At 33.3% G+C, this 27,198-nt stretch overlaps 1 protein-coding gene across 5 annotated transcripts in view; it reads right to left on the reverse strand.

Annotated features, from left to right (window-relative positions):
* The window catches only part of VPS50 (VPS50 subunit of EARP/GARPII complex), a 118,889-nt gene that overhangs the window by 36,678 nt on the left and 55,013 nt on the right, over nt 1–27,198 (reverse strand). For 4 of the 5 annotated variants that reach the window (XR_004986533.2, XR_004986532.2, XM_036429418.2 and 1 more), the window contains exons 13-20: nt 21,675–21,807; nt 17,835–17,923; nt 12,497–12,591; nt 12,041–12,139; nt 9,148–9,238; nt 6,119–6,295; nt 2,732–2,850; nt 768–874 (exon numbers count right to left, since the gene is read on the reverse strand). Coding sequence is in view for 2 of the 5 variants with exons in the window: in XM_036429418.2 (XP_036285311.1) it covers nt 768–874; nt 2,732–2,850; nt 6,119–6,295; nt 9,148–9,238; nt 12,041–12,139; nt 12,497–12,591; nt 17,835–17,923; nt 21,675–21,807 (910 nt within the window). In the remaining 3 variants the exon portion in view is untranslated. Of the gene's footprint in view, nt 1–767; nt 875–2,731; nt 2,851–6,118; nt 6,296–9,147; nt 9,239–12,040; nt 12,140–12,496; nt 12,592–17,834; nt 17,924–21,674; nt 21,808–27,198 lie in introns of those variants that run through there. The other variant, XR_004986535.2, reaches the window with a different exon arrangement.

Consider the following 27,198-nt stretch of genomic DNA (forward strand, 5'->3'; position numbering starts at 1 on the left):
ATTTGTTAAATGTTCCAACTATTTTGTGAAATTCGAAGGCTGAAATAGCATATAAAATGTTTAAATACTGACATTTGAAAAATTTCACATCATCTTCAAACCCAAATATTTTAAATATAGCATTTCTTTATGCTTTTGCCTTTTACACAATTATCAATAAAGGTCTTATGTGTAATCAGGACACTTCCTATGGTGACAATATTTGGTTTATAGAACACTGTGTCTGAAAATGCCAGAGAATCTCAATTCACTCTACCTATCTGACTGGAAGATGGTGAAGATGAATGGAACAATTAAGTAAAAAATACTGTATAAATGTAAAACTGGAACTATCATCCTCCTACATGTACCTCTACCTCACATAGAGAATTTTTCACTATATTTCAATTAATTGAGATATTTTAGAAAATGTGGAGACACAAATACTAAGTAGTTAACTGAAACAAGAAAAACTAACAATATTAATATTATACTATTTGGAACAATTAAGATAAGAAAACACTGACATATGACAATCATAAACCCTTTACTGCAGTGGGCACTAAAAATATGCATAGCTCATGGGACCAGACAGTGTGGTGAAGGCCTGGGGTGGGGTGGGGGCTGGGTGCAGAGGGAGAGAGGGTGAAAATTATAATACTGTAAACAATATAAAATAAATACATAAACAATTCAAACTTCTAAAAAGGCAAGTAAAAATCATTTCATAACAAAAGCAGACTAATGTAACTGCTATAATAATTTTCTTTAAAAAGGTAGCTACTTACCAACAAGTCTTATTACATTCAGTGTTGTATTTGTTAAGATGGGTGCATTTACTTTATTTAGACTGTAATCTGATTTCTTCCTGCTCTTTAAGGTTTCTCGAGAAACGCTTTATATAGAGAAACAAAAGAGTTGCAATTAGGGTTGTCAAGTGGTAAGTCAGTAAGTTATCCAGCTTAGAATCTATCCTTTATTCACTAACTAGTTATTGAAAATCTTACCATGTATCAGGTGGGAATATAGAGATTATTATCTTCCTCCTTACAGAGCTTAAAGTCCAGAGGGGAAAATAAATTAGTAAGCAAAATAATAAAGTACTATAATGTACTTCTTTGATTCTAAGACATTAATTACCAATTACATAGAAACTATGTCTCTTTAAAATAGCACATGTTCTAGGGAAATTACACATCCGAATGTACCTAGCAGCCTGATTTCAGATATGTAAATATGAAAAAAAAAAAACAAAAAACCTCCTTATAATCTGAAGTATAATGGTCGAATCTGGGGTTGGGAGGTGGAGTGGATAACTTGTTCTAAGGTCAAAGGTAAGAGAGAACAGAGCATGCTCAGAGAAGCACACAGAGTTCACAAGACTAGAGAATAAGTGGGCAGGTGAAGTGACAAGAAAGGAGTTGAGGAGAGGCCAGATCACCGAAGGCAATAAAGCCTAATTGAGTATGGACCTTCCGTTGCATGCAGAGGGTGAGCCATTAAAATTTTTAACCAGGTAAAAGACATGATAAACTTTGTATATAAGAAAAAAAATATAAATTTGTATCCAAGAATGGATTAGAAGGGTGGCAAGATTGGAGACTGGGAGCCAAGGTAAAGGGCACTGCTTCAATAATAATCTGGCACAGAGATGATTTCTACATGAATAGGAGGCACAGTGAAACACAATGAATTCTGGTAAATTTAAAAGACAGAAGTTAGAATGGATAATAACTGTTAACTGACTGACTGCAGTTAGTAGTTTACATTATTTATACTTCTCAGGCATATGTTAGAATAGTGTAGGAGGCTGCATAACCTTACCAAAAATACAAGTATATACACATGTACCAGCAGACACTATCTATCTTACTTGTTCATTTCCATTTAATTAGAGCTTTCCTTCTGGATACAATATACCCCAAACATGCCACAGAATAGTTGCATTCAGTTCATAATAAATCATAAATGTAGATATTTAAATATTACATATATGTGAAAAATACTGGAAATAATTTTTTCCCAATTAAAATATTCACAACTACATGACTTGCTCACTTATAAGGGATTTCAAATCAACTAAATATAACTAGGGGATGAAATGTAGAGAAGGGTATACTTAAATTTGTCATTAAAAATAAAGTATATCCGTGCTTAATAAATGCCTGATGGTCATGAAATTCACTTACATATCAGAATTAGTCCCATTTAACTGGGAGAAGGTGACAAAAAATATTATTTACTTCTTCTAGTTTTTAAAGAGGACAATTTATCATAAAGTAAAATTCAAGTACAAAAAGGGAGCCTAACAGAAGATTCAAATGGTGAGCAGACATGGCATAGGAAGATAGGTGGAGACTTTTTATATTTACTAGGTTGAGGCAGAAACTCCACAGACAAAAAAAAAAAAAAAAAATTTCTCCCGGAGGTTTTCTGATCTATGTAAAGCATAAATTGCCTCCAATGGCATCATTGATCATATAAATCAAAGGTTTTTTGTTTCTTTTCTGCAAATACCATTGATCTCTAAATTAAGAGCTTGTTGATTATGTCCAATATTAAAGAAAAAAACTACATCTTCAGCCTTTTGAAAATCATTTTAAAAACATATTAACTTCCATCACATGATGTTATAATCAACAGAAATTTTCAATTTTTGTTTTTTGTTTTCCCTTACCCTTTCAAGGAAATCTTGCGTGTTGCATGTGCAACATAAAATGCAAAACACCGTACAACCTAAGAGCCACTGTACCTCTTCACAGGAGCATCGCCTGTCTGCTCATCCACATAATCGCGTTTCAGTTCCTCCGGAACATCGCTGTCACTGTCATACTCCTGATAGGCGCTTTTCTCCTGTTCATCAGACTCATACTGAAGAAAACACAGAATGTTCAAAAATGAGTATGAAAAGCCAACGGTCATTAGAGTGCTTCAATGGAAAAAAAAAAAAAAAGTATCCAATTTTATAAGAAGAAAGTTCTTAATAACTTAGCTTCATTTTGCCATCAAAAATCATTCCACTTTCTTCTTCATCATCTTACTTTAACCAGCTCAAAAAAATAAATAAGATGCAAACATTTTTTACCTACTAAAGCTCGTAAACATTAAAAAAAAATCAAATATGCACATAAAGAAAATAAACATCCTGCTAGGCTTTATGAGAGAAAAAAATGTTCATGTGATTTTTAAAAGTAATCTCTTCTTCCAAGTGGTTTCATCACAAGTTCTAACTTGCTAACTCATTGTAAAGAGGATGAGTATACATTCTGGCACATTGGACATGCTAATGCAGCTTAATAAACACGCACAACACACATGCAAATATTCTATCTCATTATGATGAATGAGATTTAATTCCAAAGGCAACTTAAAAAATTAGGCTTAGCAACTAGGGAAAACTGAGACAAAAAAAAAAAAAAAGGTGGATTTTTTAAAGAAAGGTACCCTCGTAACAGTTTCCTATTTTTATGGCAACATAGTCCTGTGCCAGAATAGGAGAGGAGTAGAATTCATGCACAGCAAAGGAAGCAATGGTATCATCATTATCATCATCATCATCAACGAATATTTTACTGATTTTTTTTTTTTTTAACAGAGAGAAAGGGAGAGGGACAGAGAGTAAGAAACTTTCTGCACACCCCCTAATGGGGATGTGCCCACAACCAAGGCACATGCCCTTGACCAGAATCAAACCTGGGACCCTTCAGTCCACAGGCTGATGCTCTATCCACTAAGCCAAACCAGTTAGGGCATAGCTAACATTTATTAAATTTTAACCAAATACTCTGCTGAGTACTTTCATGAATCATCTCATTGAATTTTCAAAACAATTCTATTAGAAAGTTTTCTCCCCATTTGCCAGTTCAGGAAATCAGTATAATGAGGATATAGGAAGAAGTTAACCTAATTCACCAATTGTTTTTGAGTCTCTAAAGCATTATGACAGGCCATATTAAGCTGTGGACCCTGACTCTCAAAGATTAGATCAATATTAATAACTACAGGCGGGCATGACAGGTACACTCCACTATTTGTACACAGTAGTCCTGGTGACATTCCGGAAGGTGTTCTACACAAACACTCCTGGTTATAACAACAGGGCTTCACAATTCCACAGTAAAATAGATCCTCAGTTTCAAGGATTCTATATTTGCAAATTTTCCTACTCACTAAAATTTATTTGTAACCCCAACAATAATTCTTCACGATACTTTCATGACCATTCATGGACATGGTCAGAGAGGAGAAATTTTGGGGTTACCCAACATATTTTCCCAACTAGCTCTCCTGCTGTAAACAAGTGTCCTTTTCCTAGTCTAATCAGTGCCACATTTTTCAAAAATTTTGAACTTTTTACTGATAATTTCACTGCTTAGACTGGCCCCCCGCATAATACTAAGTGTTCCTAAGTACAAGAGAACTGTAGTGTGCCTTACTGCAAAAACACGTGTTAGATAAACTTCATGCAGGCATGAGTTACAGTGCTGTTGGCCATGAGTTCAATGTTCATGAATTAACAGCATATATTAAATTAGGTGTCTTTAAGCAAAAGCAAACATAAAAGAAAAATACATAAAACGATCAGTTAATGAAAATATTATGACTAGAGGCTCATAGGTACCTAATCCCATATTTCCCATAGAAGCAGTGGTTCTGTATTTGCTAACTCAGGGTTCATGGCGACTCTAAAAAACACAAGTGCCACAAACAATGAGAATCAAATGCTTTGTGAGATTTAAATTGAAAAAAATTACCAATACAGAGGGATATTATTTCAAAAACATTGGAGAGATTTTTAAATTCTTTCAGTTTAGTCTGGCAAAATTACACAAAGAATCAATAAATTGCCATTTTAAATGTAATTTACTATAAAATAACTTCTATTTTGTGATAAAAAGTGATAGTGGTATACTTACATGGCAATATTTTTTAAATTTACATATTCACTAAACACAAAAGAAAATGCCAAAACTAAAATACACGTAACTCAACAGATTTTTGTCAAATTTGAAGTTTCCAATTTCAGCTTCATGAAACCTAAAAGTTATACTGTTTTCCTCTGGAAATTATGTTTTCCTCTGGAAATCATGAATATCAGGAGGACCCATCTAAATGAAATATTGTGAAAACATCCTGCAGATTACTATGAAGAATTCTCCCATTGTAATTATGGAGAAACTGAGAGTGAAGGGTCACAGAGCTAATAGAAAGTTTGCCTTCAAACACCTTCCATAAACTCACACTACCTCTACTTTATATTGTTTGGTTGTTTTTTTTTAGCTGCTCTAAGTGTCATTAAAACATCATACTTCCAAACTCAAAAGCAATCCTGCCAGGTAAGATATTATCCTCTATCAAGAAAAGGACACAGAACAAAATAACACTCTTTGTTGCCCAAGAATGGAGTTGAGAAAAAAAGTGCAGAAGATCTATTTCCTCATGCATCCATGTGTCCAACAAATCAGATAAAGCCTAATATGCTAAGTGTCCAATCTGTTCAACCAATCAAAGTATAATATGCTAATGATATGCTAAGGATGCTCAAATGCTTGCTATGACATGCACTGGCCACCAGGGGCAGACACTCCTACCAGTAGGTTAGTTTGCTGCTGGGGCCCAGCCGATTGGGACTGAGTAAGACATGCTGGACAAGCCCTGGAGCCCTCCCACATCCCTCCCTGGCCCCGATCATGCATGGATGGGGTCCCTCGGCCTGGCTTGCACCCTTTCGAAATCTGGGACCCTTTGAGGGATGTCGGAGAGCTGGTTTTGGCCAGATCCCGCAGGCCAGGCCGAGGGACCCCACTGGTGCACGAATTTGTGTACTAGGCCTCTAGTATGCAATAAAGAACCTATACTCCTACTCCATTAATCTGGTAGTAACCTAAAGTATTCTAATAAGAACTCAAAGTAAACAAATAGGCAAATTTTATCATTCAAAAGAACAATGTCAAGGAAGCATATTATAAAGCCATTACCTGAACAAGCAGTAACACAGGAACAGAAGTAATATATAGGTAGGCGTATGAGTGGTGAATGGATAAATAAATCTAGCCAATTGCCTTGCTTGATGGGTAGAACTCTTCAAAAAGAAAACCTCACTTAATGTTTCCCAATATGTTTTAAAAACACCACCTACCCCGTTAGATGCCAGGACATCTTCTGTTTCTTCATCATTGTGGTTGGCATGAATTTCAAATGGATTCCCAACACTACAGTACTGCTCAAACAAGGTCTCTGTTTTTGAGGACGTTGAGGCTGGCTGCTTACTAGGTGAAACTGATGGGGAACGAGACTGTTCCATGAATTTAAATTCCTAGACATTAGAAAAGGAACCATATATCTTTTAAAAACAATAAAATTCAAATACATAGACATTCCATCACTGTGAATATAGAGTTAGAGGGGCACAGGGAAATTAATTCTGATTCTTTAGATTGTTCACTTTTAAATCCTGCAAGTTGTCTCAAAATTACATAGTCAAAGGTATTCCTAAAGACAAACTCAGTTGCTAGTATCACTTACAACTGTGTTATCTGCATTAAGCTACTTTTGACTTACTTTATGTAATTGCACAAAAAATGTTTTAAAATAATTTAAATTTGAGTGATAATTCTGAAAAAATTAACATAGCAAAAGCATTAATAGGATATGGTTTTAATCAATAGTCTTTGTTAAAACTAGTTATTGTTAGGTTAAACACCTTGCATACTTATTGTACCACTTAAGATGTTCTATACAAAATCATCAAAAACAAAGAATGTAGAATATATCTTTGTTATAATGTTGTCTATAAACTTTCTTCTTTTAAAAAATTAAATTTAAATTAATTTTATTTTTCCAACACCATTTATCCCCTCTATGCCCTCTTCCATCTCCATCTATAAATTTTCATTTATTTTTCTTCATATGCCAAGAAGTAGATAGCACAAACACACATGCTGAGGTCAGATGATAAATCTTATGGTCCTAGCTTGCCATTAATTCATTCCATTCCATTAACTTCCTATATAATGTTGGAAATGTCACCTGGCTTCTGTGTGGCTCAACTTTCCCATCTATAAAATAAGAGGATCATCTAGAACACATGTGTCAAACACAAGGCCCGCGGGCCAAATCCGTCCCACCAGGCCTTGCAATGTGGCCCGCACCGCGCTGTCATCACTGCACTCCGCTGCGTTTCCATCACAATGACAGTTTATGACTGTTCAGTAAACCATTCGGCCCGCGATTTAGGCTGGATTTTAGATTTTGGCCCCTTCTCTGATTGAGTTCGACACCCCTAATCTAGAATGAGAGAATCACAAATGCTAAAGCAAGAGTTGTAGTTCCAAATACAAATCATGCATTTTCCACATAAGGAAACTGAGGCAGTCTGGAGAGATCCAATGCAAAATTGAAGATCATGCAGCTAATTAGAGGAAGAGACTGCGTAATCCTAAAGTTCCTCTGAATTGCAAAACTATTGGTTTGATTATTTTTAATAAAAATGCACTACATATTTTTCTTATACCTTTTAATTTTTAGTATTAATCCTAAATTTATTTTTTCCATATACATTGATAATCTTCTTAAAATTACATTGACTTGTTAAGTTTCAAATGATGGTTTTTTTTTTAAATTGCAAGTACACATTAAATCAGATTAATCATACTGCTTAAAAATCATGCCATTATTTTTATAATTCTAAACAAGAAGTGACTATAAATTAAGGACAATTAAGAAAAAACTTCTATAAGAATCCTTGTGTTAAGGTAACCACTTATGTTGTGGTTTGAACACTTAACCTGAGATCTATCCTGTTAAAAAAAATTTAAGTGCACAAACAGTATTGTTAACTATAGGCGAAATCTTGTACAGTTGATTTCTAAAACTTATTCATCTTGCATAACTGAAACTTCAAGGTAACTACTTAAAGAAGATAATGCTCACTTGGATGGAAATGTTTCAATGTACCTTGTAAAATAAATTGTCTTATAACTATACCAAGTGTGTGTGCACTGGTTAAACACAAATTCAAATTATTTAAACAGACATACTAAATCAATGTTAGAATTTTAATGTTAAGGAATCAAAGTAATATATGAATTCTAAAATAATTTTTAAATTAATGTTAATTTTCCTGTATTTGAAAGCAGTTATTAATCAACAAGTTTCAGTTATTTAATATTTCCACATTAGGAAAGCAATATGATAGAACTGGATAACAAGCTATTATATAATATGAGCATAAAGATTATCCCTATAAAAAAACTTTTAGTATGTATTCTTTACATTTATCCAGAATAAGAAAATTGATTCAAGAAAGCCATTCCTCCCAAAGGCAAAAACTAAATGCACTGGACCTTCTAAGTTTATACACAGTATCTAGACATTTGGTATTTGTAGAACAAAATCTATCACAAAAGGAATGTTTATCTACAATGTGTTTCAACTAAGGGAAAAATCAGATCACTTAAAGGTATTTCCACAGATTACAAATTCTATAAGGATTCCAGGATCAATTGACTAATAAAGAATAGCTAAGAGTGGTTTTTATAAATGCCTCTTTTATTTCTGAGCTATTTCCTCATTAGAGGCAAACTTGCAGGGGTCCTCAAACTTTTTAAAGTGGGGGCCAGATCACGGTCCCTCAGAGAGCTGGAGGGCCGGACTATATGAACTACTAATTCCTACTGTAACACCTCGGCTGTGCTCACTGCCCAAAAAACCTGGCGGGCCGGATCAGACTCCTCTGCGGGCCACATGTGGCCTGCGGGCCGTAGTTTGAAGACGCCTGATTACAGCATAAATTAAGATCCTACTAATCCTTTGATGAAATGACAAAAATTCTGCAAATATAGCATTTTCATTAAAGACCATCAAAATATAACTGGTTAACTTTCTGTGAAATTTAAAAAATAAAGTGACTTTTATGGAATTATAAAAAAATATTTATTTTAATTGTGACTTTTTAAACAAAAGAGCGTTCTTGAAGTCAGTTAATTGAACTTGTAAAAATAGTTTGATATCCAAAAAGGATCCCTTTTATAATAGAGGCTTGCTATTAATTACTTTTATGGAAGAAAAGGCACTATTCTTTAATTTATTTTGTACATGCTCTCGTGTATGTTTTTTTAAGGATGACTAAATAAAAGACAGATTTATTTGTTTTTAAGAAACACTTACATGAAGTTGCAAAATGCTGAAATTTGACTTAACAGGACAAAGTTCCCAGGTCTCATTTTCTAGAAACATTCTCAGTTCATCAAGCCGTGTTCTTAAAAAATAAAAATAATAAAACTTCAAAAAGTAAGAAGTATACTATACACAAGAATTAAAAAATGAGATAGAATATAAACAATTATAGAAGATCATCATGATCATAACCAACTTTGAGAACCCATTCAGACCAACATAGCACATTTATTTTTGTTAATATGTTATCAACCTTAAAAGACTCTTATACTTACTAAAAATCTCAAATATTTACTTAATTCTGAATATTTTTTACTATATTACAAAAATAATAATACACAGAAAAATGACATTTTTATTAAGGGACTAAACCAAAAGCTACTCACTAAATCATATACTTAAAATATCTTTAGCTAATTATATATCAATAAAAAAAACAGGGAAATAATTTACAGAATTTATGAAATCATAAATATTAATAAATGCTTTATATTAAGTAGCATAGATCATAATCATGCTGAAGTGATTGTGCCCATACCTCACACCATATATAAAAATTAATTAAAATGGACCACAGACCTAATGTAAGAACTAAAATTATAAAAGTTTACAAGACTTACAATTCAACAATAAAAAGACATGCTATTAAAAAATAGGCAAAGGCTTTGAATGCCATTTCAGCAACAAAGATATACAAATGACAAATAAGTACATAATAAGATGTGACTCATTGGGGAAATGTAAATCCAAACAAAAATGAGATACCACTTCACACCACCCACTAGGATAGCTATAATCAAAGAGACAGACAATAACAAGCGTTAGCAAAGTTTTGGAGAAATTAGAATCCTTATACAGTGCTTCTGGAAATGTAAAACAGTGTAGCTGCTTTGGGAAAGTTTGGCAGTTCCTCAAATTGTTAAACATTGAGTTATCATATGGCCCAGCAATTCCACTCTTTATTGGTTTCCAATGGCTATAACAAATTACCACAAATTAGGTGACCTAAAACAATAGAAACTTAATCTATCACAGTTCTGGAGGCCAGAAGTTTGAAATCAAGTTGTCAGCAGGGCTACACAATCTCCGGAACTCCAGGGGAAAATCTGTTCCCTTTGCCCCTTCCAGCTTATGGTGGTTGCCACCATTACTTGGTTTATGGCCACATTACAATCTGCTTCTGCCTTCACATTACTTTCTCCTGTCTGGGTGTATGTCTTTTTGACAATAAGTAAAAAATACAGAAAGGAGACCATTTAAAAAATCAGTTTTTGCACTGAATGCATCTTGCAGTCAGTACCAGGAGCATCAACAGGTCTCCAGTTGCCTGCTGGATATAAAGCAATTGTTTGGAACTGGACATCTAGCATGCCTTGGTTCTAACAGAGTCAGAACCGGTCCTGGCTACCTCAGAGTCCTTTATCCCCGTCTATGTACGATTAAAAAGATACTCTTCTTTTGCACAGCTATGTGCAATGTGTATAAGCCAGGCCTTCTATTTTAGCAGGTATTTTTTTTAGACAAAAAAAGAAATATAAATAAAGGCAGTGTTAGGGTTTCATTATCCCTTAACACTGTTTTCTTGAGGCTTAACCAATTAAAACTTTTAGTTTTAAACACTGTCATTAAATTTATTTTCTTTCAAAACAAATATTTAAGTTTACAATTAACAGAGAACAATTGCATTTAAACATACTTAATAATTAATATGCCAATGGTTCAATGTCTCACAGTCTCTCTTCTGAATGGCAAATACAACTGTCATCAGATGTTGACTTCAAACAAAGAGAGAAAGCAGAATTTCAAATCCTGACTCTCTCTGCACCAAATAACAATAAAATCAAAATTGAATTTTAAAAAGGAAAAATACAGAGTAAAAAATAAGACTGAACTCAATTGAAACAATAAAATGTATGTAAGGGACACAGCACAGAGTCCAGCTACTACCAAGATCTAATACACAGAGTGCCTCCCAAAAATATATACACACTTCAAAAGCTGATAGCTCAATTTTGAAAATGAAATGTATTTTAATAAACACTGCGTATAAAATTTTTTGGGACACCCTCTATGTTAGGTCCCTCATTTAATGCTGCTTTAAGTATGCCATCACACTGCCATATGAACATTATTTCCCACCTTCCTCCCTCCCCAAAGCCATTCCTAATCACCCTTTGGGTTGTTTTGCAAAGTAAAATAGTACATAATCTTCACTTTGTAGCTACCCTCTGAATATCTCATGCCCTCTTCTCTAAAAGCCTCCTTATTTCCAAAAAGCAGAATCCTTCAAGCACCCTCACCAAGTGCTGCCTCTACTGTAGGGGTGTCGAACTCAATCAGAGAAGGGGCCAAAATCTAAAATCCAGCCTAAATCTCGGGCCGAATGGTTTACTGAACAGTCATAAACTGTCATTGTGATGGAAACGCAGCGGAGTGCAGTGATGACAGCGCGGTGCGGGCCACATTGCAAGGCCTGGCGGGACGGATTTGGCCCGCAGGCCTTGTGTTTGACACATGTGCTCTACTGGTTTAACTTTCTCTCTAGCGCACACAGATAATCAGGCATAACACAGTGGCCAAATCCTCCCTGATGTAATTAATAATCATCTTTCACCCAGAAAGAAATCAGCTCAATAATTAGCTCAATATTTTGAGACCCTCAAGACAAAGATTATATTAAAATTGACAATGAATAAGTAATGAGATAAAAGATTTTTGGTAAAAAAAAATCCTGAACCATCCTAAAAAGAGCTACAAAGAACACATACTTTCAAATTCAAAAATAATTGTTTTAAACCAATTAATGTTAAAAGCTTAATTAGAAATAGATCAAAGTACCCTCAACACCTAAATAAGTCTGTTCATATTTTACTAAAGTTCTTACCGGTGGTAGTTCTTAAAATAATTGATGCTTTGCTTTCTAATAGACTCTTGCAAAACTTCAGATTTGCTACCACAAAATTCTTCTCCAACTTGCATCAACCTAGTTGAATAAAAAGATGCATATAAATTTCATCAACATCCTAATTACAGTAAAAAAAAAAAAAAAAAAAAAAGTCCAGAAGTTTCAAAAATAATAAATAATGAAATCGGGATGTTTGAAGAAATTCTAAAGATCATAAAGACATTATGGTTTATAAACATCCAAAGGATAGAAATATTTAAACAGATTCACATACAAACCCTGAAGAAAATAAATTATAAAAGCTCAATTATCTTCATTTCCCTGAAGAAGTTATACATGATAACTCACTAAAATCATGATTTCTTTGATAATTATGATTTCTTTAATTATCATGGTTGAATCAATCAAAGAATAAGACAAGATCTCAAACACTACCTGCTGATTATATCCAAAACAAAGATGAAGTCATCATATTTGAATATAGACAAATCAGTTCCAAGCAAGTAGGTCTTTACTTTTAGCTGAACATCCTGTAAAAAAATGTTTTCAAGTAAATGCAAAATTTTGAAAATAAGTTTTTAGAACTATTTATTCTATAGTTACACATTAAAATGAGACAGGAATATATACTTAATTGATAAAGAATATTTATCTAGATCTTAGGGTGATATCACAGAGACAATTCCATAAATATCAGATATAGTACAGTAATAATAATGATCATCACTATTTTACATACACCCACACATGCAAGATAAAAATTACATACTTATACAAAACATTAAAAAATCACCATTATTTATAGGCTAGAAACCGCAAAATAATCTATTCAAAAATTATTAGAATGAATAACATATAAAAATTTGATAGTTTTCATGTATATCTGCTGTAGTACTTTAAAATGGAAAGATTCCATTTAAAATAGATATTAAAATATACTTAGAAATAACTTTAATAAAAAGCTAGCACTCTAATGAGAAATAAAAGAAATTTCAATAAATAGAAAGTTAAGGAATAGGACAGTGACTAAATAATGTTAAGATGTCAATTTGTCCAAATTAATGTAGAAGCTCATGGAAATTCTAATTCAAATCAACATTAAAATCTGTCTTCCAAAGATTCTAAAATTCAATGGTAATAATAAACGGGCAATAATTGCTTTAAAAAAATAAACTTTGAAAAGATAGAATGAAAGTTATGAGTAATGTTGGAGGACTAGTACTATCTGCAATCCTGTATTAAATATATTAAAAACCTTTTTAAAAGAATGCTAACAATATACAGAGAAATCAGCATAATAGAACAAAATAACTCAGAAATAGTTCTAATATATACACTAGAGCTTAATAAACAGCAGTAAAATTCACTGTTCTGATTATTTACGTTGTTTCAATCATTATGATTAGAACCTTACATATGAATAATTGTTAATCCTGGGACAGCACTGTTAAGCAAGCATATATTATCCCCCTAAGAAGAGAAACTTAAGTGAATGACAAAGCTAAGATTTGAATCGAGGTCTATCTGCCTTCAAAGTCTCCTTTTTCCCCTGTACCCTGCTACAAAGAAGAGTAACAAATAAAGATGGAAGAAAAAGATAGCCAGCAAGTAGCAAAGGAAAAACTAACTAGATTGGGTGAAACTTTCTCTCTTTATTATCAAAAGAAATATAAAATGTATTAAATAAACGCTTTGTATGTTTTAGAAGGATTAAAAATTAATACAATAAAGAAAAAATATAATCTGATTACCTATTAAGTATTCTAGGCAGTATTCTAGGTATTGGAATATTGGAATTAATCCAAGGTTAGATAAATACATTTATAATTACCAGATGAATATTTATCTAAGCTTTACAAAGGAAAGAACTTTTTAAGAATGTAAGATAAATCACAAAAAACAAAGGTTAATAGTTTGACCTCTTAAAAATCTTAACTATCTGCATACTGAAACTATAAGTGAAAATACAATAAATAAACTATATACAAAGGATTATTCATTTCTTGCATAATTTATTTAGGACCTATGAACAAAAAACATAACTACTAAAAAATTTACAAATAATTTTTAAAAATTAATAAATAGATCACTATGCTTCAAAGTCAAAATAAAGAATCTGTATTTAGATAATTTAAAAAATAATAAAATTAAAATTAAAATTCACAATCAACAAATAGATTTTCAAATGTTCAACTTCTCTAATAATTAGAGAAATAGGAGTAAAAACTCTAATAAATAAAAATAGATTCAATTGCTATATTAAAAGATAAAGTCCCTTTCTTGAAAAAAAGTTTTTTACACTTATGGGACACACAACTAAAACCTAACCCAAAAATATTTAAAATAAGGAGATGGTCAAAGATTTACCAGGAAAATATGACAAAATAAAATAGCAATGGTAATAATAAGACAAATTAGAATTCATATCAAAATGCCTTAGAACCAAAGAGCTATTTTTATAAATTAATGATGGGACTTATATACAAAGAAATTAAGTGGCTATTACATTGCAGCATCAATCAATATAGCATCCAAGTATAAAAAAGCAAAAGCTATTAGAAATAAAAGAAAAACCTGACAAAACAATAGTCATTCTGGAATATTAAAATTCCTCCCTCAGAATATATAAAGCCCAAGTGACTGGCCAACAGCCATAATACGCACTGACCACCAGAGGCAGAGGATCAACATAGGAACAAAAACCACAGGCATGGAAACATGGAACAGACTGATGAATCTCAGAGGGAAGAGGGGAGAGGAGAGGGCGGGAAGAGATTAACCAAAGATCTTATATGCATACTAGAACAGCAGTTGCCAACCTTTCACACCTCATGGACAACCAGTGGTCTGCAGACCACTGGCTGGCAACTGCTGCTCCAAAGGTTTCCTTAAAACAGCAGTCACCAACCTTTTGGACCTCAGGGACCACAGGTGATCTGCAGACCACTGGTTGGCAACTGGTATACTAGAGGCCCAGGGCACGGATTCATGCACCAGTGGGGTCCCTTAGCCTGGCCTGCAGGGATTGGGCTGAAACCAGCCTGGTGCAGGGATTCATGCAGCGGTGGGAGCCTTCAGTCTGGCCTGTGCCAGATCGGGCTGAAAATGGCTCTTCGACATCCCTTGAGGGGTCCCAGGTTGCAAGAGGGCATAGGCCAGACCGAGGGACCCCCACCAGTGCACGAAAACATGCACCAGGCCTCTAGTATAATGAACAATAAGCTTTCTTTAAATACATATAAGATCCAGTTACCAATTAGAAAAAGAAATAGTTATTTTTCAAATGCTCAAAGAATAATTTTACAAGTGGGGGGCATACTAAGATGTGAAGAAAATCTCAAATTCACAAAAGTAAAAATATTGTAACCTCTAAAAAAAAATCTAAAAAAAAAAAGAGAAAAAGAAAGAAAGAAACTACTAATACTAATAAGCATTTAAAAATGTCATTTCTCACCTATCAAACATTTAAAGATGAAAACGAAAATCCTGGAAGACCAAAATTTTCATATGGCTAGGTTTGTATGCCCATAAAATCAAGGACTATCAGTTCACCACCAGGTTCTCAAACCCACAAATACAGTCTTCCACAGAGTATAATTGATTCAATTTTCTTTTCTAGTCAAAATGCATGGAAAATTTGCCATAAAAGTCTAAAAAGTTTTCATATGAAAAATCAAAATGATTATGCTTTTGAGTTTAGTTTTATGTCAGAAAGGTTAATCTTATGCTTTTCAATCACTTATCATTATCTCTATAATATATTTATGATGAATGTCTACAAATTGTCACATGATCATCTGTGTTTTGTAATTTGGGATTTCAGATGTTAGAAATGTATTATAGAATGTGTAGCATATATTATATGACACCCCATCTGGGGTCTGGGCAGTATCCCAATATAAAACACATTAGTAATCCCCCAACATAGGAATGTTCACTCTAATGGGATAAATAAGTAATATAAAAAGCTTAATGATAATACTGGTCAGGGTTCCACCAAACTAATTAAATTCAGGTCAGGTTTTGCCTGCTAAATGTGTTTTAAAAAGTTGTTTTTTTTAGAGCTTTTGCTTTTTTTTCCCCAATTGTACTGAGTCTTATAACTTCAATTTAAAAAATACTCAATGAATTCCTAAAGTACTATACAAATCCTGTTCTAGAACTAGTTGAGAACTGGGGCTAGTGGTGCAAAAGGAACTCCAGAGTGATGGAGATGAAGATATTCTAAAGCTTGAAACCTACAACGCAATAATCTACGCTCAAAAGCATGACGACTTTTATTAAACTGGCCAAATGTTTAGATAAGAATAGCTCTGAAAAGGGTATGTTCATAGATTTTCCTGTGTCAGGAACGACATCGGGTTGCCTGACTGAAAGAAAACTGGCAATGTTAAATGTCAGGTCGATATCTCCAAGCTGATGAGCTATCGGAAAACCTATAAATTCTACAATCTCAACTAAGTACATCAGAGTCTATTAGGACACTAAATAAAAAAACAACAACTCATACTTGACTCTGGGAAAATATAGAAGTTGAAGCTGTACAACTATCATATGAGTATACTTCAAATAATGAATTAAAAATTCAAATAGCATAGTCAATGTAAAGTTATCAAAAGCTGGAAGAGCATTAATTTATAGCTGCTTTGTGATTCTTGAGAAAATTTATGTTTCAGTATATATAGGGTGGGGCAAAAGAGGTCTACAGTTGTTGAAAATAATACAATAATAAATAATAATACAAGAATAAACTCTATTTTATGCACGCATAACTGTAAGCCTACATTTGCCCCACCCTGTATTTGCCTATGTAATTTTTCAAAAGAAATCCTGCAAAAGATTGTCAAACTAAAAATCAGCCTCATTAGAAAACTAAAAAATACACTTTAAGAGACGAGCTCTACAGTCTTCTAAGCTTCAAAGAAATAAAAATATTTAAAAATTATACAATTTTATCTATGGAATAACAAACTTTAACAAATTAACAAATTTAATATCTGATAACAATAATTGAGCTATTAAACTGCAAAAGAAACACTAAAGAAGATATACATTCAGCAATAAACATGTAAGATTCCCTCAAGCCACAAAAATCATGGAATTAGAAAAAAAGTTCTTCATTCTATATTAGATTCCAACCCAAATACATCACCTATTTAGTTATCTTTTAATTTAGCTCAAAATTAATAGAAAAGGAATGAAAACACAAACACAAATAAACAGTATCTCAATAAGAAAGCAATTTCTTTAAGAATGCATACATTTGCTAGAACACTAAAAGCAAAAGAAAGGAGAAATATTTCTTTTTTTTTTTAATATATTTTATTGATTTTTTACAGAGAGGAAAGAAGAGAGATAGAGAGCTAGAAATGTCTATGAGAGAGAAACATCGACCAGCTGCCTCTTGCACACCACCTACCAGGGATGTGCCCACAACCAACGTACATGCCCTTGACCGGAATTGAACCTGGGACCTTTCAGTCCGCAGACCGATGCTCTACCGCTGAGCCAAACCGGTTTTGGCAGGAGAAATATTTCTAATGGGGATTTTCAAATTAAAAACTTTTTCTACTGCCATGTATAATCAAATAGAATTGTCAACTAAGTTATAAAAATTAAATTAAATGATTGACTTATTCCAAAGAATAACTAAATATGATTAAATATGCAAGAAATACAAATAAATACAGAAAATTTAAGCACTAAATTTCTAAAACAAATTTGACATAAAGATTTCTATAGCTTTTGTAAAAAAAATATTTTTAAACCAAACCTGCCATATTCGTGTAAGTCCATGTTCTAATTTCTTTTTAATGTAGCCACGATCAAAATTAGTTTCTTCACTGCTCATATTACTCCCTTCTGAAAATAAAAAATGGTATATGGTTTTTTTATTTGCTCAGTAACATTTTTGATTTTTAAAAAATCTCATTTGGGTTTTCATATATTGTAAACCTATATATAGAAAATATGTTCAATATTTACACAACCAAAACAATGTAAAAAAATAGTTATTAGTGTTAAATCTATTTGTTAAGATAGATAAACTTAGAAACTGAAATGTTAAGTACTTTACACCTAAGACCACTTAGTTCATGTGTGCTTGGAGCTGGAATTGCAAGTTGAGTAGTGTGATCCCAGAAGACACCAAGTTCTCAATTACCCGGATACTCCCTACTATACCAGGGCACTGCAGAACCAATTTGCCCCATTATGAATTAATCTGCATATTAACAAGATTAAAGATTGCAGAACCACTCATATTGTGAGGTAATGATACAAACATTTATAATTTTCAGAATAATATTTTCAGATAAATAATCTAACAATGTCCAGTTCAACATGTAAGATCAATGATCTGCTTCAAACAAAATTTCCCCTAAAAGCAACTAAAATACAAATTTATATTAAAAAGATTCTGTCTTGTGAGAATGAACTGCACAGAACAACAAAACTGTGACATTATTATCCCATCTTGGGTTAGCAGGATGTCCGCTAGTAACCAACAAAAGGCCTTGTATGAGCCAGGCCCCAGATCCATGCTTAATATACCTTTGACCACTCCCACAGCTGAAGCCTTATTATCTGTAAGGTCCGGCTACTAGGGGCCCTGCAGCTCAGGGCAGTGCACCTAAGACAGCTTTGGAGTTTCATTTAGAATGGGAAAGTGTTTTGATACTAGTGGATTCACAGGAGCTACAGCAGGTGAACTCTCAAGACCCTTTCAGTTCTATGAAGTTCTGTGAAGAATAAATCTCAAATTACTGACTCCTAACATTTTATTTCTTAAAGTGAATATGAAAGGGATGCTTTCAAATGAACAAGTGACTTTATAAAATCCTAGATATTGTCAGCTGACTGCCAGACTAATCAGATCCTGGACAGTCTTAAAATATATATACATTGGGGTCAAGCATTTTCAACAGAGAAGATGAAGTATATTAAGACTCAAATAGTGTTTTAAGTTTTGACTCTATACCTAATGAAAATACACACATATAAACATATGCACATACATACTATAGTTGACAGTTGAACACAAGGGTTATTGCAGTCAAAAAATTAAAATATAATTTTTTTGACTCTCCAAGTTTTTGTGTGTGTGCGTGTGTGTGTGTGTGTGTGTGTGTTTAATATATTTTATTGATTTTTTTTTTTTTTTTTTCAGAGAGGAAGGGAGAGGGATAGATAGCTAGAAACGTCATTGATGAGAAAGAAACATCGACCAGCTGCCTCTTGCACACCCCCTACCAGGGATGTGCCCGCAACCAATGTACATGACCTTGACCGGAATCGAACCTGGGACCTTTCAGTCCACCGACCGACGCTCTACCACTGAGCCAAACCGGCTTCGGCTGACTCTCCAAGTTTTAACTACTGTTGAACATAACATAAAAGTCTACTAAAACATAATTTGTATGCTGTATATATTACATACTGTATTCTTATAATAAAGAGAAATGTTATTTAAAAAATCATAAGGAAGAGAAAATACATTTATAGTACTATATTATTTATTGAAAAATATCCATGTATAAGTGGACCCAGGCAATTCAAACCCATATTGTTCAAGGATCAATTATACATGTAAAGTATTAGGTGTTGTCATGCTGAATACATATATACATACACACACACATAGTCCCCTAAACTCTTCTCTTACATCTAAGTATGTGTTAATTTTGTTCCAAAATTCTCCTTTAGTCTCTCCTTAATAATGTTGTATCGATAGAAAAGGGAAAAGAGATTCTGAAATGTATTAAAAGTTTCCACATCTAGAGAAAAATAAAGGTTGCCAAAATAGGATATAACTTGTAGAAAACTGGAATCCTAGAATTCCCTAAGTAAACTGATATTTTTTTAAGGCCTATGCACATTTCATTATTAGTTCTTGACCCATTTTCTTTGATGATATTAACTATAACTAGTGTAAGCACTTTACATTTATTCTAAGTTTTACAAAAGACCGTTACCAGTTTAGCTCATTTAAAGAATCCTCAGATATGCCAAGATTGTGGATTCACTCCCCAGACAAGACACATTCAAGAATTAAATCACCCAATGAATAAATACATAAATAAGTGGAACAACAAATCTATCTCTCTCTCTTTTACTCGCTCTCTTTCTCAACAGTAAATAAATAAATAAATAAATAAATAAATAAATAAATAAATAAATAAATAATTTTACCCTATAGGAGTTTTTTGTTGTTGTTTTTTAACCCACTTTTTAAGGAGCTAACTGAGACCTGGAGAAGACAAAGTAATTTATTCAAGATTTTACTTTTAGTAAGTGGCAGGGAAAATTTTGAAACCAAGTACAAGTTGTTTACAAATCTCATTCATTGCTCCAAAAGAACACAGGGATAAGAGTTTAGGAATTAGTTAAAAACAGACTGATCAAGAACCTTGGGGTCAGTACTCACTCCTTTTCTATGTTTTATCTTTTCCTTCCTTCATCCCCCATATCTGACAATATTTCTAAAAGGATAAAAATCCTTCCACAGAATTTTCCTCTCTTACTTTTTGCTATCTATATTTATGAGCTTCTTATGAGTCAAGACAAATATTAAACTTACATTTTCTATACTACCAAAATCATGTTTGATCAAGCAGTAAGATTTGGTGTTCTTCCCCCCACCCAACAACAAAAATCAAGCACCTCAAAAATGAGAAATTCCTAAAATAAGCTGATAGACTACCTACATTAAATTGTATGTAATATAAAAAAAACTAGTACACTATAATTTATTTTGCCTGTATTAAAAAATGCTGATAAAATTATATTATTTTTTTAAGTTTTTGAACATTTAATCTTAGTTATTATTCAAGCATAATCATTTAAGATATATAACTATACAAATAAAGTAATTTAAATATAGTACAATAATTTCTCAAAGACGTGTTCTTTATTTCTCTGACTATTGCACAACCATTTAAAGTTGTACTTTCCATTTAAAGACAAACATTTTAAATATAATTTTTAATGAAAATTTTAATTTCTGCTATATTTTCAAGAAGAAAAGTATCAGTATGATTGTTAAGTCTTAGAATGTAGCTTTATTAGTATAACTTGAAAATTAGCAAAATAGATTGAAAACTGAACATTTAGCATTAATTTTTATAGTAAATTTGGACAGATCAATGTCTTACCTACCGTGTTTCCCCGAAAATAAGACATCCTCCGAAAATAAGACCTAGCGCATGGAAAGATAAGACATCCCCTAAAATAAGACCTAGGGCAACTTTGGAAGAAAAAATTAATATAAGACACTGTCTTATTTTCGGGGAAACAGGGTAGTTTAAAACTATATATATATATATATATATATATATATATATATCCTTCAAAGCCCTTTCTTCAGTCCTATAGCTATTAGCACATATCCCTGGAAACTGGTACTATTTGTCACTTAAGAAGTACTTTAGCCCAGGTAATTCCCAAAGGTAATGGAGCTTTCATAGTAGCTGAATCACTTTCTTTGGTAAACAATTAACAAATGTTCACTATAGTCCCTGGAATTCTAAAAGAATGCTGTTCCTTTTCATTCACCTTGCTCCAGAAACATGGCATGGTAACAATGTAATTTTTAAAAATCAAAGTAATTTCCTACCAGAAGTGGGAGTGGTATCTTCATTATCATGTTTTTCATGCCATTCCATAGTCCTATAGTAGCTGAGCATAACTTCCCACAGTGCTTTGCACAGGTCAGCAAGGCATGGAATATAGCTGTCCGATGTAATGTGCTAAAGAAAATAAGAAAAATTAACTTTCAAATTATTACATCTACTTTAATACAAAGTCAATAAAAATAAACTGTTATGTTATTAATAGAATTCATTCAAGAATTAGACATAATTAAGAAAATTTCTTCCATTGTCATATATAAAGAGAAAATTCAATGGCAAGAAAATATTGTTCAAGTAATTCTTATTTCTCCATGGCTGTTAGTATTTGGAAGGTTTATCAGTTCATATACTACTATTCAAATGATAATCAGAGAATCAGAATACAAAAATTATTGAACTGACAAGTGTTCTCAGAGGTGGCAATGTAAACTTTCCTAAAAGTATTTTTTCAAAGACCTGTTTCTGAACATGCAAACAGATCTTTATATTCATCCTTGGAATTGAGTCACAACTTAAAAAAAGAGATCAGATTTACAATTCAATCACTGCATTTGTATAAATTAGGCAAACACCTTTGACAATCTCTAAATTCTCAAAATAACATATAGATATTTCCATATCTGACAATAACATTTTAAAATAATTTTCATTATATGGTCCTAAATCTTCTCCCTAATAAAAAGACATGAATTTTTCCCACTCTATGCTTTATAAAAACATCAGTTGGCATTCTATCTCCATTCTATTTTGCAGGCTTCCTCTCTGTTATAATGCAGCATTAGCTCCATCATTTGAGATTTTGTAGCATTTCTTCCGTTTGTAATCAGCCCACCACCACTAATCATGCTGAGAGAACACCAAAAGGTTAAGACACTGGTGTATGCCCTCCAACGTAAATAGCAAGGAGAAATAAGCTATATATAGCAAGTGAAAGTACAGTGTGATGGATGCTCAGGATATCACAGCTGGTAGTGATCCTCTCCCTTTCAAAAGTTTTTTAAATCTTCATAATGACCTATCCCTCCTCTAAACTCATCTAGCAATTAATAAAAATACTTGTAGGACTCAGTATACTTTTGTGTAAGCAAAGCCAATCTCTGAAACTCAACTAGGAAGTAGTAAATACAGGAATTGTTAAGCTCTGGAATCAGATTGCCTCAGTGGAATTTATGCCAAAAATGGTAATTCAATCTTATAAAAATCTGTTAATAGAACTTGCCATATTAATTATCTAAAGAAAACTTCTGACAAAAGTCAACAGCCATTACTAATAACAACTCATCAGAAAATAAAAATGATAGGTATTTCCTTAAATGAGGAAACTCAATAAGGCATACCCACTGTGGTCAGAACAAGACAAAAATGTCCTCTATCTCCCTGACTGGTTTGGCTCAATGGCCTGCAGACTGAGAGGTCCCAGTTTCGATTCCAGTCAAGGGTATGTACCTTGGTTGTGGGCACATCCCCAGTAGGAGGTGTGTAGGAGGCAGCTGATAGATGTTTCTCTCTCATCGATGTTTCTAACTATCCTTCTACCTCCCTCTCTGCAAAATAATCAATAAAATATATATTTTTTAATGTCCTCTATCTTCACTAATATTTAACAATGCACTAAAGGTACTATCAGTGCAATTAGACTAAAGAAAACAATTAGAAGCAAAAGAATAGAAAAATAAAAAAAATACAACAATTTTTATCTGCACATGACATAATAACACTGAAAATCCCTAGAAAAATCAATGATAAAGCTAACTCAAACAATAAAAATATTCAGCAAGGTTACAGGTTATATTTAACATGCAAACAAATATCATTCATATTCACAAATAATAATAATTTAGAAGATATATTGAATGAGAAACCTCCATCTTACCTAATAATAGAGAAACATGTAAATTGACCATACCTCCACTATGCCCACAGCCAATCAGAGTGAGTATGCAAATTAACCCAACAAAGATGGTAGTTAATTTGCATACATACCTGGGTCCCGGGAACTTCCTTGGTACCCAGGTCACTCCCAGCCGGCTATCGGAAGGGTGAAGGGCAGTTAGGGCCTTCCCAATCCTAAAGCCTGGGGTAAAAGCTGAGCCTGGGATTGGAGGGTAGGGGGAAAAAAATATTCTCAGGTGCAAGCTGGATAAAAAGAGGATAAAAAGAAAAATAAAGAAAGAAATGTCATATCCTATAAAAGGAAGGGGCTGAGCCTGCCATTGGAGGGGCGGGAGTGGGCCCCCCTTCCCAAACCTAAAGTCTGAGGTGGACGCTTTAGGCTTGGGCAGGGGCTGAGTCTGGGATCGGAGGGAAGGGGAAAATATCAATGAAAACATATTCTCAGGTGAGGATAAAAATAAAAATAAAGAAAGAAATGTCATATCCTATGAAAGACACATCTTGAAAATGCCTAACAGAAGATGTCATTTTTTTTCATAGTGAAGGGACTGGAGTCCGTGTTGATGAAAATACCTTGGCAGCTGCGGTGACTGGCAGTGGCTGCAGCAGTGGGGTGATGGGGCTTGCACCTTCCCTTAATCAGCCCACTTACCTCCCGCAAAGGTAGGCCAAACTGTGGCTTAAGTTTGCTTCCAACAGGGAGCAGGTCTAAGCCATCATTAGGACATCCCCTGAGGGCTCCCAGTATGTGAGAGGGGGCAGGCTGGGCGGAGCGAATTTCGTGCACCGGGAAAAGAGTAATATGCAAACCAATCGAATGGCAGAATGACCAGACTGAGCCTCCATTCACTCACTCCCTATTCCCTCATTCTCTCTTTAAAATGCCCAAATGGAACTTGAGTTCTGCCAGACTCTTTCCCTTATTCCAATAATATATTACTGACTAAAATCTGTTCTTACGACTTTAATTAGTATGTGCTTTGCTATCTTTGATAACATATATACTCTGTTGGCAAGGCTGTGAAAAAAAAAATAGGTACTGTCATTCATATATTGCTGGTGTAAATGCAAAGTGGTACAACTCTTTGGAGGGGAATTTGGCACTAACAAAACTACGTATTTTCCTTTCAATCCAACAATCCCACTTCTAGGAATTAACCTGTAAGATGTATCTTAAACAATGCAAAAATATATAATATATAAAAATATATATTCTTACTCATTACAAGAATATGTGTAATTGCAAAATATTTGAATCTATCTAAATGTCCAAATATAAGAGACTGGTCAAATAAACTATAATTCATATACAAAAGAGCACTGTACAACTGTGAAAAATAATTATAGACAGACACATGCATGCTCTTATATTTTATAATTTAAAAAAATCCCTTTCATATGACATATATCTATGAAAGGGAATTTTTAAAAAATTTTACATATATGTAATGAGAGACAGAAAAAACTTAATGTGCATAGCTTCTTATAATCACTAAAATAAACAGGGAAAATAAGCAACAAAGCACTGAAGTTAGTGATCTATAAGAGGTGGAGTAGGGATGAAATAGAAGGAACATGGAAAGGAGTGACACTTCTCTGAGTATACAAATTGGATGTATCAATAGTACCTATTTACAAAAGAATTAGAATGGCTATCCAGATTTACAAACAGCTTGCAGAGAGCAATATGAAATATTTTGCATACTTATGCCATAAATTTGAGATAATTTTTATATTTACTTTTTATGTCTATTTTTATAATTACTATCTTTACAGTGAACCAGTCTTGAATTTTTTCCCTTGGTTTATCTTTATCATACAATTACATCTAATATATCTCTTATACAATATACACAGAATACACCAATATTGATGAAGAGGAAGAAGCTAAAAGCAAAAGGCAAAAAAAAAAAAGTAAAAATCACAAATAAGCCTGGTCACAGTGGCTCAATGGTTGAGTGTCAATCTATGAACCAGGAGTTCATGGTTTGATTCCAGGTCAGGGAACATGTCCAGGTTGTGGGCTCGATACCCAGTAGGGGGCATACAAGGAGGCAGCCAGTCAATGATTCTCTCTCATCATTGATGTTTCTATCCCTCTCTCCCTCTCCTTTCCTCTCTGAAGTCAATAAAAATATATAGTTTTTAAAATCACAATTAAGTTCTGGGCTGCAACTCAGCAATCACTTCACCTGAATAAAGTCAATTTTTCTAACTTTCATAAACTCAACTTTGCATACATTTATATTTATAGTATGTAAACAAATATAATCTAATTATATCCCAACAGACTTTCTGGTCGATAAAAGGAAGGCATGCACTCCCACTGACACTCACTAGTTCCAGAACACATTGGACATATCCTAACCATAACCATAATCCTAACCATATGTTGGCTTCCTCTCATGCTATTGTTCATGATATTTCCTCTCTACCCATGGACCCAGCTACATACATTATACTTGTTGAAATCCAAGGCCAAATTCAAACGTTATGGCTTCCTCTTCACAGTAAGATAGTTTTGATTTCCTTAGTTTCCTTAAAGAACTATATTGATACCACTTACCGTATTTTTCGGACCATAAGACGCACTTTTTTCCCCCCAGAAGTGGGGGGAAAAAGTCCCTGCGTCTTATGGTCCAAATATAGCCTACACATATACTTTAAAAAAAAAGTTTTTTTACTTGCCCGGCTCTGTGTGGTCTGTGTGTGCTTGCCCGGCTCTAAAATGGTTCTAAATGCTGCTGTTTACTTTACAGGGTTGATTACATGTGTTTATGACTGTGATGTTGGGTTTTAATGCACATAAAATATTTTAGGACACTATTTGTTTCAGAATCTTTTTTTCTTCATTTCCCTTCTCTAAAAACTGGTGCGTCTTATGGTCCGGTGCGTCTTATGGTCCGTCTTATGGTATGTTGTTTGGCCTTTTCTTACTCTACCTCTGATCTTAATGTGATCTTTCTGTGTTATAAGCTCTTTAAAGCCTTATTTATCCTTCCTGAGCTGAACTGATTACTTGACTAACAAGAGCTAACTAATGACAACAAGTCAAAGTATTAAGAAAATGGGGTCTGTCATCTACTAGCATTCATGAAATGGTAACAGACTAGCTTATTAGCGTGCAAGCTGGATAAAATTTCAGACCCTACAAGTTCTTCACAATGCAGAGAGTCAATGGCAGGGTTAAATGAAGAGATGGATAAACTTCCCTTCATTATCTTTTGATCATTAAATTTTGAATATTAAAAATTGCCAAGACCTACTTTTAATATTCCTTAAGACATTTAGAAATAAATGCATAATTAATAACAACATTAGTTGGGTGCTACATATATGTGATAATAAACCTGACATTTGAATTCTTAAGAGTGTTCTGACACTGACATGGTAAAGCACTCAAGTAAATAATACTATTCCTTTAATTAACAAGGGTTCTCTCTTTGACCAAATGTTCAAATTTGTAGCTTCCACCTCTCCAAGCAAATTAACCTCAACAGTTAATGAACTGTCCCAGTTTAACTGCCTTCACATCCTAACTATGCCTGAATGATATACAAATTATTTTTGATATGCTACCTTCTGGTATTTGGTAAGCTATTAAATACAAAATAA

This window comes from Pipistrellus kuhlii, unplaced genomic scaffold (assembly GCF_014108245.1).
Source record: "Pipistrellus kuhlii isolate mPipKuh1 unplaced genomic scaffold, mPipKuh1.p scaffold_m20_p_10, whole genome shotgun sequence".
NCBI lineage: Eukaryota > Metazoa > Chordata > Mammalia > Chiroptera > Vespertilionidae > Pipistrellus > Pipistrellus kuhlii.